General features: G+C 48.2%; 1 protein-coding gene across 1 annotated transcript in view; it reads left to right on the top strand.

Annotated features, from left to right (window-relative positions):
- Positions 1-11,748, top strand: part of NXF1 (nuclear RNA export factor 1) — a 466,191-nt gene extending 454,443 nt beyond the window's left edge. The window contains exon 21 of the mRNA XM_086938121.1: positions 7,495-11,748. Coding sequence (XP_086794247.1) covers positions 7,495-7,533 — 39 coding nt within the window. The 3' untranslated portion in view covers positions 7,534-11,748. The remainder of the gene's footprint in view (positions 1-7,494) is intronic.
- The last annotated feature ends 3,873 nt before the right edge of the window (positions 11,749-15,621 follow it).

Below are 15,621 nucleotides of genomic sequence, written 5' to 3' on the forward strand. Positions count from 1 at the left end.
GTGCGCAATAAATACTTCTCAGTGATAAGTTACTTGATTGAAGTACAGTTCGAAAATGCAGTAGAAATTGTACGAGGTTTGATTTACAGATAAGGCAGTGGATTACAAAACACAGCAAATAGAGTACGTTGGAATGAATGGTCTTTTTCAACAAATTGCAGGTAAGTTACTTTTGCGTTACTTTTTCTAACTCTGTGCTGGAAGCCTAGTTTCAGCACTGGGACATTTCCTGCAAACAGGTGAGCAAAAACATTTTGGTTATTTGTACGATTTTTAAAGAATCTTTAGTTTTCAAAACTCCACACTTAGTTGTTTTTTTGGAAGGAAAATGGACAATGTTATCCTATAGAGGAAAGTCAGGTTATCTGTTTGCAGGTAAGTAAATGACTGTGGGAGTTAAGGTTCTGGGGTTAGACTCTGGGGTCTGCGCCCTCAGCGACACTAAGGCGGCCTGGTGCAGAGTATTGAGTCCCAATGTTATCCTATGGCGGATAGGGGGTCTCCGGTTGGTGGCTGCTGGCAAGCAGGCCACGAGATTGTGGGCGCAAAGCTCCTAGGGTTTAGCTCAGGGGTAGTTGGGGACCAAAGTAGCACCAAAGGTGCACCCTCTGCGGCACTAGGGCAGCCTGGTGCAGGGTGCTGTTTTGAGGTCTGGTACCCTGTTGCTTCCAATGAAGAACCTCCGGGACAAAGAAACATTGCAGGCTCGGGACGAGGATCTTCCAGGAGCGACCACCACTTAGAGGGGTACGTTGGGATGTTGAGGGTTGGTTAGGCACTGTTGGTTGGGGCACACAAGGCCGTGGGGCGTCTGATGCAAGGTACATCGGATTTTCTTACCTGCTCTGGTCGCGGTGAGGGGGGTACTCTGGATTGATGCTGCACGTGTCTTCTGGAGGCTTGAGGCAGGTCAGTGGTCGCCGGGGGGACCTCCTCGTGGTGTTTTTCCACCCGAGCTCGGGCTGGGTTCGGCGGGTGCAGAGTGGGCTGGATTTGCGTTGTCCGGCCGGAGCCAGAAGCTGCATTATGAACAAGTGCGGTGTTCACGGGAGATTCAGTCTTTGAAGGGAAGGCAGGCAGGTCCTCTGGGGTTGAGGTTGCTGGCTGTAGGACACACTGGGATTTCGCAGGTGCAGGTTCGAGGGAAGACGGGCCTGTAGGGCTGGGGCCAAGCCAGTGGGAATTGTCCTTATTAGCTCTGCAAGGCTTTTCCTCCCTCTTACCTTCTTTTCTTGTTGCTGGATCTGAGGAAGCAAGGTTCAGGGCGCCCCTTATGTACTAAATGTAGGGGCGTTATAGGTAGGTAAATGGCAGGGACCAATGGGTCCCTTCCCTGGGGTGGGTACACCCCCTATTCTGCCACTCTCCAGTGGGAGGGGGGCAGGACCCTGTCCCTGGTTGGCTGGGTCCCCCCCGTCCTCAAGATGGCTAGGACTCAAGGTTGTGCTTCACCTAGTTGGCAGAGGTGGGCACACCTCCCTTCCTCACTTATTATTCCTGCCGGTTGCTGAAAGCAGCAATTGGTCTGGAGAGGGTCACAAAGGCGACATGCCTTTAAATCTTTTTCCTTGTGAACCCTGGCCATCCTGGGGGAGGAGGCTTGGCACCTCATCCCAGGATGTGCATTGTTTCAGGCTCTCGACCCAGGGGTCCAGAAACCTGTCTGGTGGTGGCAGCCTAAGCAGCCACTCAGTCATGTCACTAGAAGTTGGTCATATTTCAGGGTGCATCTCTAAGATGCCCTCTGTTGTGCATTTTACATCTGATAGAGACTACTAGCCGCAGATTCCTTAACGTAGAAATATCCCCGGGCGTGAGACTGGATCCTGAAAAATGTTCTTGCCACAGCATCTCTGCACGCCGGGAGGCTTTACCACGTGACTCCGCCCTGACGTCGTCCGCGGGCGTGACGTCAGCAAGGTCACATAAGCCCCACCCAGGTGCGCCAACGTCCGTTTTTCTCTTTTCCACGTGCATCGCGGATCTGGATCATGTCCTGGACTGTTTTCAGGCCTCCTTTTCACGTTTTGTTTCGTGGAACAGTGTGAGAATGCCTTCGGGCTTCAAGTTGTGTACTGATTGTGCACGTCAGATGTCGGCGACTGACCCTCACTAGATATGTATGTGGTGTTTGGGCGAGCACCATGACTCTACGGACTGCGAAGCTTGTCAGCACCTCAAACCGAAGTCCCGGCGGGAGCACCGGATGAAATTGCTGTCGGCCCGCTTGTCCAGGTCGGTGTCGTCCCAGCATCCGTCCCCTACCTCGGAGGCCAGGAACCGCTGATTCCGTCTGCGGCATCCCCCTATACCATGGCCCCAATGGTGTCCCTTGCCAGCTGGTAGGTCCTGTAGTTTGACTCCGAGGTCTCGTCCTCGTGGGGCGGAGAGCGCAGGTTCCTCTCGGGACGTGCGCCCCCGCCAGTCGCCACCCTAACCGCCGTTCCTCGGCGTCGGGCGACTAGGGCTCAAATGAAATCCTACACTGTGGCTCTGCAGGCTTCTTTGGCCCCTCCTCCACCTCCTGAGACTTCCGCTGATCCCTTGCCTCATGCGGGGCCTTCCGCTGAGTCGCCAGCGGCTTCGGCCCTGGCGCCGAAGGTTTCGGCTTCAGTTTGTAGGAGGGTGGTGTCGTCGAGGGGTAGTCCTTTGGGGCTCTGCTCTTTGACCCGTGGCGTCCCTGCCTCGCTACAAATCCCTACGGGGCTGCCTGTGGCGTCGCAGGAGGTCGCTGGGACTCAGGACTTGTCCCGGAGTCCCCCTCTGAGCGGGCGGCTGGCTCACCGGAGGCCAAGCTGGCGTTGTTTCGGTGCCGGAGGCTTTCCTCCCTGGCCCTGGCGGTGCGGCAGGTGGAGGCCGGGCCTGGGGTGCTTTCCTGAGTCCCCCTCCGTCCTCTCCTCGGGTGGCTGCCCGAGTGAGGTCGAGCCGGTGCCTTTTCGGCACCGTTCCTTAGCCGCACCGGCTCCGACCCCACCCTCCTAGGGAGCACGTGGTGGAGGAGGTCGACTCTGCATGCCATCTGCGGTGTTGTGCTGTGGTGTTTCTACCCTTATATATTTATATAATATATATTTAATATATATCTACCGTTTTTTGTCCAGCTTTTCAAGCTGGTCCTCTGTCTGGGGGGGATCATTTCCTGTGTTCTGGTTGATGGTTTGGTCCGTCCTACGTATTTCTCCTCTTCTCTTCCGGCTGGTCCCACTTCTTTTCTTGGGTCGGTTTCTGTCCGGAACGGTTTCCTTTAAGGGTCGTTCTGGTTTTCCTTGGCCTTGCCTTCGTCTTGAGCTCTGCTTGGTCGGGGTGCTCGGCTTTGTGGTGCTTGCCAGCTGCCAGCTGCCGGCTGCGCCCGTCTGCTCTTTCTAGTCCACGGCCAGGGGCCGTGGCGCTGGCCCTTGTGCTCCTACCTCTTGTTCTGATGGAGCCTTGCAAGACTATGACTTTTTTCTCATGCCTGCCTTTCTTGATTGTGGAGCTGTTTCTGCCATGCCTGTTGTTTCAAGGCTTTGGCCAGTTCAGCTGTCCCCTTCACTGTGTGTGGGTCTTCCGGTGGAGGGCTTTGCCTCTGTTTCTGCCTCTTCTCCTTGGTGTCTTGGGGTGATTCTTTCTTCCTCAGTACTTCTCTGTCGTTATCTGTCCCTCCGGGGCTTTCTGGCCGATGTCTCTGGTACCTGGGCTGGGCTTGGGGTGTCCTGACCTCCCTTCACCTAGTCCTTGCTTCCTCCTGCTTGGTGAGGGTTGGGCTGCCCTTTTTGTCCCTAATATACATCTCCTGCTGGGGCTCTGTTTCTTCCTACTGGTAGGCTCTCTCGCAGGCCCTCCTCCCTTCTGGGTATGGCTAGGTTATCTATTCTATGTTAAGGAATCTGTGGCTAGTAGTCTCTATAAGATGTACGGGTTACTTACCTTTGGTAGCGATGTATCTGATGGAGACGATTCTAGCTGCTTCACGACCGGCCCTTCCTCCCTGTTCTGCGAAGAACCTTAGCTTAGTCTTTTGCCCTCGCCTGCCTCCGGGTGGTTTTGTCTTCTGCTAGTGCCTTCTCTCGCTTCCTCCCTAGTGGGATGCTTTGTTCTGTTTGTTTGATCCACTCCTTCCTTTCTGGTGATTGGTTGGCGATTTCATGGGTACTTCTGCGTTCCTGCTCCCTGGTCTTTCAGTGTGGGGCCTATTCGTGCCCTTTTTTTTTTTCTCATTGCTTGAACTTTGACTCCTCTGCAGTCCTCGGAGTTGGGGGTCTCTTGGCTGCCTCGGCCCTTGGCTCTTTACAAGAGATACCTCTACTTGCTGGTGTTGTCTTGGGGTAAATTGTCGTTAGTCTTCTGTTCTGGCCTTGGTGTCCTTCACTGTTCTGGACTGTGGTTTCTGCCCCCAGGGAGGCTGTCGCATTTGATTGCAGGGTTGCTTCGCAGTAGCTGTGCTCTGCTCTTTCCTTCTATGACTTTTTGGTGCCGTAGAGCCTGGCACTGCTCCGGATGGTGCTGTTCCTCCTACGGGTGCTGCTGTTCCTTACCATTCGTTTCTTCCCTTTCTGTTTGGCTGATTTTTTTGCACACTGTTCCATATTCTCACAGTTTTTGTTTGTGATTGCTCCGCACTGTGGTACTGGAAAGTTCTCCGAAGAAAACTGACATTGCGCACCGGGGTAGGGCTTATGTGACCTTGCTGCCGTCATCCCCGCGGACGATGTCAGGGCGGAATCACGTGGTACTGCCCCCCGGCGTGCAGAGATGCTGTAGCAAGAAACATTTTCTGGATCCAGTCTCACTCCTGGGGATAGATAATTCTACGTTAACGAATAGACGGCTCGAATTGTCTCTACCAGATACATCGTTACCGAAGGTAAGTAACTCGTACACTAAATCCCACACTGGCATCAGTGTGGTTTTTATGTGCTGAGAAGTTTGATACCAAAATTCCCAGTATTAAGTGTAGCCATCATGGTGCTGTGGAGTTCGTAATGACAAGATCCCAGCACCATATACTCTTGATGGCAGCACTGCACTTACAGTTCCCAGGAATGGACTTGGGCACTGTAGGGGTACAGGGCTCATTAACCTCTACCTTCACCACTGGCATAGAGCACCCAGCCAGAGGGTGACGGATGTATACCAGGGCAGTGGTTTGTGGGCATGGCACAGATGTGTGCCATGTCGAGTCTTCACATTGTTCTGCACCTAGACACACAGCCTGCAAAGGCAGTGTGTGTGTGTCAGGGTACAGGACGTCTAAGGGTGGCACAATAAGTGCTGCAGCCCTTCGAGGCCTTTTCTGGCCACAGTGCCCTGGGTACCTGCGATACCATTTACCAGGGGCTGACGTGGCCTGAGATGCCAATTGAATTTAGGCTTCAATGCAGTTTTAGGGAAGGAACACAGGACCTGGGTACCTGATTAGCAGGAGCCCAGGGCACACTCAGTCAAAAAACATCAGTAATTTAGCAAAAAGTGGGGGCATACCATGCCAGAAAGAGGGCACTTTCTTACAACCACTTCCCCTGATACAAAGAGTACTACAAAAAGCAAGCGAACCAGGAACAAATATGATTCTCATTGCCCCCCGTTGGCCAACACAGACATGGTACTCAACTCTCCTAGAAATCTCCAAAGGAGAGATAATCGTGATCAAAGCAGAAAAGGACCTGCTAATAATGCAACAGGGCCAAATCTTTCACCCAGAACCAGCGAGGCTACAACTAGCGGCCTGGCGCCTGAATACACAGAATTTGGACACCTCAAACTGCCGTCCAGAACCATGGAGATTCTAAAGGAGGCAAGAAAACAGTCAACAAGGAAATGGTATACAGCTAAATGGAAACAATCTACCACATGGTGGTACCGCTAACAACAATACCAATACAATAAACGCACAGAAAACAGTAGTCACATATCTTATCTATCTTTTAGACAGCAACATAAATTTTTCAAGCCTAAAGGAACACCCCGCGGCCATAGTGGCATACACAAGAGGAAAAACATGCATAAGCTTCTTTACTAGACCACTCATCAAAAGATTTTTGGAAGGAGCAAAAAGAATGGCTCCACCCAGAACTGCTCCTGTACCAACATGGAGGTTAAATACAGTGCTGTCGCAGCTAATGGGAAAACCATTTGAACCCATGCATACAGCGGATATCAAACATATTACTCTAAAAACAGCATTTCTCAATGCAATATCATCACTACGGAGAGTAAGTGAACTACAGGCATTAACTATACAAGAGCACTATTTACAAATCCACAAGGATAAAGTAGTCTTAAAAACGAACCCACAGTTTTTACCAAAGTTGGTAACTAAGTATCACTTGATTCAAAACATCATCTTGCCAGTTTTCTTCAAGGAACCAAAAACTAAGGCCGAAAAAAGCCTCCACACCCTGGATGTAAGGAGAGCTCCACTGTACTATCTGCAAAGAACAGAACAAGTAAGGAAAACTAAACAGTTGTTTGTTGCTTATTCACATACCATACCAGGATCAGCTGTCCCTAAAGCAACGATTGGAAGATGGATAGTGCAAGCTATACAACTAAGCTACACCAATGCCAAAAAAAGAACTAAAAATACAACCAACAGCTCACTTCACTAGGAAGAAAGAAGCAACGCTAGCTTTCATGGCAAATATACCCATCGAGGCCATCTGCGCAGCAGCAACATGGGCACAACCACACACATTTGCAAAGCATTATTGTGTGGATATACAAAATAAATAAGGAAGATCAAATTGGAGAAAGGTTGCTTCAACAACTGTTTGCGAAGACTTTCTTTCACCACAGCCTCCCAAACATGGGACAAACCGCTACATAATCTGATGCATAGCATTTGAATCCAGAAAAGGATTCACGCTGCAAAACAAAATGGTTTCTTACCAGTAGGAGTAGTTTTGCAGCTTGTAGAGTTTTCTGGATTCACATGCGACCCACCCAGCCTTACCCTAGAAGGAACACAGCAAAGTACAACGTTAAGAGCTATAAATAAGGACCATCACAAGGATTAAACAGCATGAAAAAGAATCCGAAGATGTCCACCGCGCACGTCGACCTTCAGGATGCTGTCTGACTTCATACAGGGGATGTACCTGACACCAAATGGTGGTCGACAGAGACCAAAACAAGAAAAATTGTGGACCCAACCACTAGATGGCGGAATGATGCACAGCATGTGAATCCAGAAAACTCTTCAAGCTGCAAAACTACTCCTACTGGTAAGTAACCCTTTCGAAACAGTTGTCAAATTATCAGGAAAAACTGATGCCGAAGCATATATGAACTTCAAGCCGTATGACTTGCAAGGGTTGTTAACTCCTCTTTGTATGACAGGGCTCTCTGTTTTGTCTGAGATAAAAACAGAGTGGAGTTCACAAATGTTGGTTGTGGGTTTTTAAATAAGTTTTTTTCCCCTCATTCTAAACTTCAGTTAATTTTTTTTAGAGAATGTATGTAAAGTAATCATTGTTTTGTCTCGTCTAAAACCTCTAACCTCTTTTCTTATTGCAGTTGGAAGGAAAAATACCTGATGTCGCCTTTCTGAAGTGATCCTGTATTTGACAGTTTCCAGCAAGCAACATGAGGCTGTGACTCAACCCTTGCTTTTTTTATATTTCAATCCAACACCTGCCAGTGCGGGGTGTACTGAACTCTGGGACATGTGGCAACCACCTGTGAATGGTCCAGGTGGGCTGCGAAGTGCACCCTCTGTCAAGTGTGGAAGATACATAGAGGGCAGATTATTTTTGTAAAATTTGTTGTGTTTTGAGATAGTGTCATCTTCATTTATTAGATCTCTCCCCTGCATCATGCCTTTTTTTTGTATTTTTAAAATATTTTTATTTTATGAGGTTAGCAGGGTGGGGGTCTGTTTTAAACAGCGCTTCCCCTTTCACAACGTACTGTGACGGACCCCATGGGTCGACAAGGGTGGGTGGGGATGAATTAGGGAGTTGTTTAATTTCCATATAAGCAGGTCTGGATGCTACCATGGGCAGATCTTCTCTCTCCCCTTCCCATCCTCTTTAATCCGTGATTTTCTTTCTCCTGTTGTCCCTATTCATTTTTGTCTGTTTTTTCCCCAATTGCATCTTTTTTCTGAGGGAAATATTTGTGCGATCACATTTTCTCAATTTTTTTCCCCCTTTGGTACTATCATGTTTTTATGACCTTGTAATTTCTTTCCTTTCATCTGAACGCACAGTTGATGTGTATCTGGTTATTTGCTAGAATGTTGCTCTGTTTTTAATAGTTGTGAGCCATGGTAGTGTTTTGCATTTTAAATCGCTCTGCAACCGCTGCCTACTTCTGAACTCTTGCCCAAAAAGGTCTGCCTATTGTCTCTGTCCTGCTAAATTATGAATAGAAATAGCTGCCATTCAGAAAGTTAACAGATTCCTTGTCTCCAGGATTGCTCATACCATACTTGGCCAAAATCCAAACAAAACTCCAATATCATGAGAGTTCCTTAAAACTCCAGGCTTCCAAAATTATAAGACCTAAAATACCATTTTACATCAAATGCTTAGAGGAAATTGATAACCAACTATTAGGCTCCAGCCAGTATGTGTTTTGGCCTTTGGTTTAGCCCTCAAGGAGTAAAGCAAATGTTTGGCTAAATTTTGGAGTTCTAAGGAAGAGTAAAGTTTCCTTTGTATTTTGCACCAGTGTGGTGTGAGCAACCCTGGAGTCAAGAGATCTATTGCCTTGTTAGCAGGTATCCATGCCCTCAGTTTGATGCTAGCACCACTGGACAAACAACATTCAAATCTGTAGATTTGAAAGGTGCAAAGTATTAGAGTGATAATGGAATGGATAGAAAAAAAGATTTGTTCTGGGGCTGGGGAGGGAGTTCTCAGGTTGGGTATTGGTTTATGCAAAGGTCCTGCAGTAGGATACATTTTGAGGGAGTTCTTGGGCTAGGAGTCTTGTGGGAGGTGGGTTGGGAGGATGTGCTTTGGGATGGTGGTTTTAGAGATGGTAGGTTGGGAGATGGTGGGTGGGAGAGAATTACAATGGGTTTGGGGGGGCTTGGGTACAGGGTGGGGTTTGGGGAGGAGAGGGAAAGGGAACAAGGCGATTTGTGGGAGGGAGGTGACCGGGGAGGTGGATTGCTTGTAAATGTATGCCTGCTTCATCATGTACAGCCTTGTCTTATTCTTAATCCTATACGCTCTGTACCATGTTGAAAGGCGAGTTAAGTAGGACTTCAACACCACATCTGCATACTCCGGTGGATCAGAATTTGGGTCTTCCATGGACCACCAACCCTCTTCCCCATTCAGATGTTTCAATATTGTGGTCTCCACACCCCTGCCCCCATTCCCCCACCACCGCCTCCTAAAAAAAAAAATCCTACTGGCTCAATATACCTAAAAAAAAAACTACTGGCTCAACATACTGTGCACTTCCACCTTCCCAGCATGGCTCTCAAACATACCCACAACCGCCTACTAGTATACAGCTCCTGATTACAGGTTTTGAGCTCTTCATAGCTGTTTTTCGGAGACTTGATGGGTATGCTATTTGATGGTCACATGAGAGAAAGTGTTCAGTCACTGGTGATTTCTGAGCATCCTCCACCCTTTTTATTACTTTTCATTCTGCCAAAGCTCCAACATCAGGTTGTGGATGTTAGCTTCTCAGTACTTCTACTCCAATGTGAATGTAAAAGTATACTTTTTCCCCTAAACCCTGCATGTTATTTCTGTTTGGAGACTTGAGGCTGGAAGGTTGTATACTAGGTTTACTGGCCTACCTCACTACTTTATTCTTCAAATTTAGCTGTCAGGATGCCTGGTTGTGGACTTCAGCTGTAGCAGCACATGCTCTGCATTGTGTTACATTGCTTCAGCTGGTGTTGTGTACATGTGAATTGGTTCTAGCAAATGTACTTGCTCTGCTCCTGTCATAGGGGTGCTCGAATGAGTAGGTTCTACAAGCAGGCTACATAGAATGTCATATTGCACAGCTGCATTTGATGAACAGCTTTCCTAGTCATGTGTCGTCGTCCCCCCTCCCCCCTCTGCCCTCCCTCATTTTACTCTTACTACCTGTTTGGAAAACAGTTTCCATACACCACACATTTCCTACTAGTTGAGGATGTTAATTTTCAGTCTGAGTGCTCCATTCAGGTAACGTTAGTGGTGGGGCCTTGAGATGCCTAGTGGTGGCCTTCTGTGATCTGGGAAATTCAGATTTGAAATCTGAGATGTGCTGTTGGCAAAAATGTGCCTGGTTTGCAGGATCCTTCCCCAAAGACACTCAATTCCCACTCCTTTCAATTCCCTGTTCCTCTCTCTCTCCCCTTGCTTGCCAGTAAGCAGATTCCCTTTTTCATGTGGCAGGCCTGTCTTCATTTCAAAGCCCCATTAGGTTGCGGTTTGTGAAGTGTCTTGCATGTCAATTACCCCCTACCTGAACTCTTCAAGCGTTTCACTAACCCACCCCTCTTGCAGAGATCCTTCAAGATAACTCTTGGTAGAAAAGGGTAGGACTGACTTGGAAGCCATAGTATGCATACTCATCCAGACAATAAGCATGCAGGATAGAAGCAAACAAAGCTGCAACGATGTCCTCACCATGGGGGGGGGGGGGGGGGGGGTGGAAGGGTTAGAAGGGCAAGAATTTTGCATCTTGAAAGAGACTGCCACCCGCTACTCATTGCCCCATTGCACCACAGAGTTTTGAGGTGCCATTCTGCAGCTGAGAACTTTGCTGCTCACATTCAACGAGGATCAGACAATTGCACGAAGGATACATTTCTCATTAACCTGTGGACACTTGGAGAACATCAACGGAGAAGACTGGGCACTGTGTCTGCCTGCCGTGAAAACAGCACTACTGCAAGGCACTTTGTCTGGTGCCAGTTCATTTTAACGCCACTTCAACACCCAGTAAAGTGGTGTCATCAGCAGGGTCTCGATTCTCTCTTCAGTCAGGAGACTGGATTTCTTTTCCCAGAACCCCCTGCCATTGGCACTGGACTGCCTCAAGAAGATTCATCCGAATGATTCATCGCATCAAGGGTGGGCTAGAAAAGGCGATTTATTTGAATGTCTCTTTAAATGGAAATCCACTGTGAATAGCCACTTCCATGGAGGATAAATTAAACCTGCAGTTGCCACGGTAGCGGCGATCCTTCCATGGTGGATTTCTAAGCCACAAAATTTACTTAGAAGGATATCCTTGTTTTTATGGGAGGTCAGTTGAAAAGCCAGTATTTTCTCATCTGACCAAAAGGACAACCCTTTCTTCGGGCGTTGCTTCTCTTTGCTTTGTTGCTGTGTCTTTGTTGGATGAGTATGCAGACTATGAAACTCTGAGCCTTCCTAACCCTACTCCTTTCCCCACAACCCCAAATGTCCAATCTGATCCACCAGAGCTGTGCTTCTGCCAATCATTTAATTTTCTGATTGCCAATTAGATCACCTATTGGGTTAAGGATACCAATCTGTAAGGAATTATGAATTTATGCCTCTTTACTCCACTGTCCGTTCCAGCTTTCTCTTGCCAGTCCCTTCAAAAGATTTACTCGCTAAAGATTCAGGGGCTGTTGCCTGAACCCTGGCAGGAATTAAGGAATCTGGCATTGCATACCTTCCTGTGAATTATCTGCACTTCATGTTAAGAAAAAGCTTCACAGAGCTTGTGACATTTCTAGGTTGCTTTGATACTCTTTAACTGGTCTCACTGCTTATGTTAGGATTATCCACCATGTTAGGAAACATTGTATTGTACTGTCAAATAAATTTTCTTTGTAAAGATGTTGTGTCTGGAATGTTTCTAGAATCTTTCTAAAATGTTTCTATAAAGTAGTACTCTGCAACTGTAGATTTGTAGCATGGCATAGCTGTCACAGAAAGCATAAATCTCCTGGTCTGTGCAAGTTAAAAATGTTAGGTGGCTTGGTCACTAAAAGCTTCTAGAAGACCTGGGATGTGGGCATCATTCCCATGCCCGCCTGTATATATGAAGTTGCTTTTAATTTTTTTAGGTTCACATGCCCGAACCTTTCTTCACTGTATGCCTTATAAACTAGCATGCTGTTGAGTACAGCAGTGTCTTTTCAGAAACACTTTCTCTTGTAAATGTTCCAACATTAGCCAATAAACGTAATGTCCTTTGAACATTATTGTCCCTATAGGTTGCCGTAAATCCGATTTCTGCCGCACATTGTGACTCATCAGTGTTTTTTTTTTATCATTGACCACCAAGTCACCATGTATTGAAAACCCCCTTCGATTACTAAATCTTTGTCAGTAACTTCTGTCAATTTACAGCTAGATCCTAGTTGGTGGTTCCCACTCCATTGGTGGCAATATCTTTGTCAGTGGCACTTTTTTCTCCAGCTACAAAACCCTTGTCAATTACTGAGTCAACAGATATAAAAAAAACATTGGATGACTATTGCTCTACTAGTGCGCTTTTGTCAGTTAGTTATACAGTTGCAGCATGTGCTGCTGTAAATTACATGCTTTCCACACTCCAGCCATTTTTTGTTGGGCGTGGAACGTTTTGGAACATTGTCAGCTTCTGATAGAGACTTCTAGTCACATTTTCATCATCTTTTGAATTTCCCCAGGCGTCAGACTGGGTCAAGGGAATTTCAATAGCAATTCCTTAGCGCTTTGATTGGTGGCATCTTGCAGTTCTGAATCAGATTTGTCCCTCCCCAGATGTGATGTTGAGGCCACTATAGCTCTGCCACTTCCATGTGCTGAAGTCAGTTTTTCTTTCCATGCCTTCCGACCCTTTTCTGTAGCTCTTTTTAAACAGGTCAGCTTGACAGAATTTCTTCCCTCAACTTTTTGAGTGTGCAAAGTACATATCCCTACTAGGACCACAGGGATTAAATCTTGCAAGGACCACAACAGTCGGATGTCAGACATAATGGGTGTTACTGTCGACTGTGCCTCTGCTCCATGCATGACGCTAAGTCGTGTGAATGCTATGAAAAGATGAATATGAAGGACCTCTGTGACCCCAAAGCCAAACTTGCTGTTGTAAACTTCAGTCGAAAATGAATAAGTCTGTGAAAGGTGCAGTGTGTTCTCGTTCTTAGGGCAGATCTCATGACTGTTTATCTTCTAATTCCTGGAGTTCTGGTAAGTCCAACAAATTAAAAAAGCACCATAAGTCAAGGCATAGATCTCAGTTGTCCTGCCACGCCTACTGATCATGGTTGTGCAAGTCCCTTAATAACTCCAGGGCCACAGTCGTTCCACATTAATTCCGCAATTGATCCTAATGCACCAATGTTTTCCCAGGCCTCACCAGCTCCATGAGCTTAAACTGGCTGTGGGCAAAATCTTTAGTACCCCACAAGATCCCTCTGGAGCGCGTTCAGGCCCTAAGGATCCAAGGTGGCCTCCAGTCAGATTATCACCAGAAGATCTGCCTGACTGTATTACTTGATCTCACTTCCAGTGGTCAAGGTCCCACGTTGGCACCACGACGGACACCACAACACCGGGTCATGACACTGGCTCCAAACCCAAAATGGATCCAATGGTTTTATAGGATTCAGAAGCTCAGTTCTGAGTATTGAATTATTTTCTGGATCAACATGCTGTGTATCTGTTGCACCATCTAGTGGTTGAGTCGAGAATCGTGTCTTGCTGGACCCCCCCTCCCCACACACACACCCACACACGCACACACACACACACACACACACACACACACATATGCACACACATATACACACACACATTTTGGGTGTTGTCGACTACCATTTGGTGGTAAGTCCATCCCCTGTGTGACCATAGTTGTGCAGCTTGGAAATTCCTGTGTGTGGTCGCTATCTTCAGATTATTTTTTCTGCATTGAGTCTGAAAGCAATGCGAGGAGCTCTGAGGAACTCTTAGAAAAACTGAGTGTTTAAGGGATGTGAGCTGTAGATCACATGCTTTGCATACTTCTGCAATCTAGTGTTGGGTCCGGATGTTTGCAAGTTGTTTTTCTTCAAAGAAGTCTTGCCAGTCACGAGGTAAGGTGACTCCTCCTTTCAGTGATAGTGCGCATGGGCATCGACTCCGTTGTTACAGTGTGTTCGAGGCATATGGGCTGCAGACCCCACACTATTGCATTAAATCACCATCTGGTGGTGGGCCCGAATGATTACACTTTGTTGTTGTCTTAGAGTCTTTGTCTGTTGGATGACTCCTCCCATAGACCGTAGTGCGCATGGGCATCGACTCCATCTTCAGATTGTTTTTTTCCGCCATCGGGCTCGGATGTGTTCATCGTTCGGTCCCGTTACTGATCTCTTTTCGAATCCATAAATTAATCAAAATACCATCGGCATCGTTGTCGACATTGATTCCGGTTACCAGCGTCGAACAGAGACTTCACTTCTCGATTCCAGCGTTTGTCGGGCCCAACTGTGCCATTGGGCCTTTGGCTCATGGAAAGAACACCCTTCAAGAAGTGCCCTCGGTGTAGACACAAATTCCAGAACACCGATCTTCATGAGGTTTGCAATCTCTGCTTCTGTAGTAGGGGATCTCTGTGTATAGTCATAATCTAGTGAATAATCCCGCCCATGTGCGTGGACCCCGGCAATCAAAAATAATCTCTTAAGTTGTCAAATCATGCAGAACTGCAAAGACACTTAAGAGAGAATTTAAAGATAAATATTGCAGTAATTTGCAATAATGCAGCGACACCCTTGTGTCCGGTGACCCAGACAAGGTCGGAGAGTAGTCCCTGGTCCCTGAGGACCTCGAATGGGAGCGAGACCTGTGCCTCCTGTGGCGGCGTCTCGACCGCATGGATGACCTGTTGCGTGACCGTTCCCTGCTCCTGGAGCGAGAGCGCAACCTCCCAGTTCGTGGGCTCTCCGCCGGTTTCCGTGGAGGTGTCTTCCGTGGCCTATCCTGGGGTCTTGGTCTAGGAGTCCCCTTAGGTGGTGTAGGAAGAGGAGGCAGTGACGCCGACCTTGGCGGAGGAACAGGAGGGATCTCCGACCGAGGGACGGGCCCATGCGGTGGAAGCGGTGGTGGTGGTTGTCCTGAGGGAGGAAGTGGTGGAAGAGCAGGGTTGACGGGAGGATCCTTCTTAGGTACAGGGGGAGGGGAAGCCTTCGGCCGAGGTGGTGTATATACCCGGTGACTTCTTCGGAGGAGGGGACTGCGAACCAGCCCCTCCAGTAGGTGATCGCCGTCTCCGGCGCCCTCCACCAGACTTAGCGTGACTTCTGGCGCCAGAACTCCTTCTGCACCGCTTAAGAACAACTCCTAGGCGCCGATCTCTTCCTCCTCGACTCCGAGCGTCGCTTTTCTGGTGTCGAATGTCGCCTCCGCGACTCCAGCGTCGAACGTCGCCTCCGCGACGTCGACCTCTTCTTCCTTGATGCCAAACGCCGCCTCCTTGATGTCGACCGTTCCATTCTCGACGACGAGCGTCGTCGACTCCTCGACGCCGTCCGCTTTCTCGAGGTCCTCGACGTCGAGGATCCCCTCGACGCCGACAGTCTTCTCGACGGCGAACGGCGGTATCGCCTCGACGGCGAGCGCCGACGCCTGTCGCTTCTCCTTCGACGCCGATAGCTCGACGCTGACGACGACGACGCCATCGACAGTGGTTTCGACGGCGGCCTACCCAGGCTCTTCGACGTCGAATCTTCACGCCGTC

The sequence above is a fragment of the Lissotriton vulgaris genome, chromosome 9, assembly GCF_964263255.1.
Source record: "Lissotriton vulgaris chromosome 9, aLisVul1.2, whole genome shotgun sequence".
NCBI classification, from domain to species: domain Eukaryota; kingdom Metazoa; phylum Chordata; class Amphibia; order Caudata; family Salamandridae; genus Lissotriton; species Lissotriton vulgaris.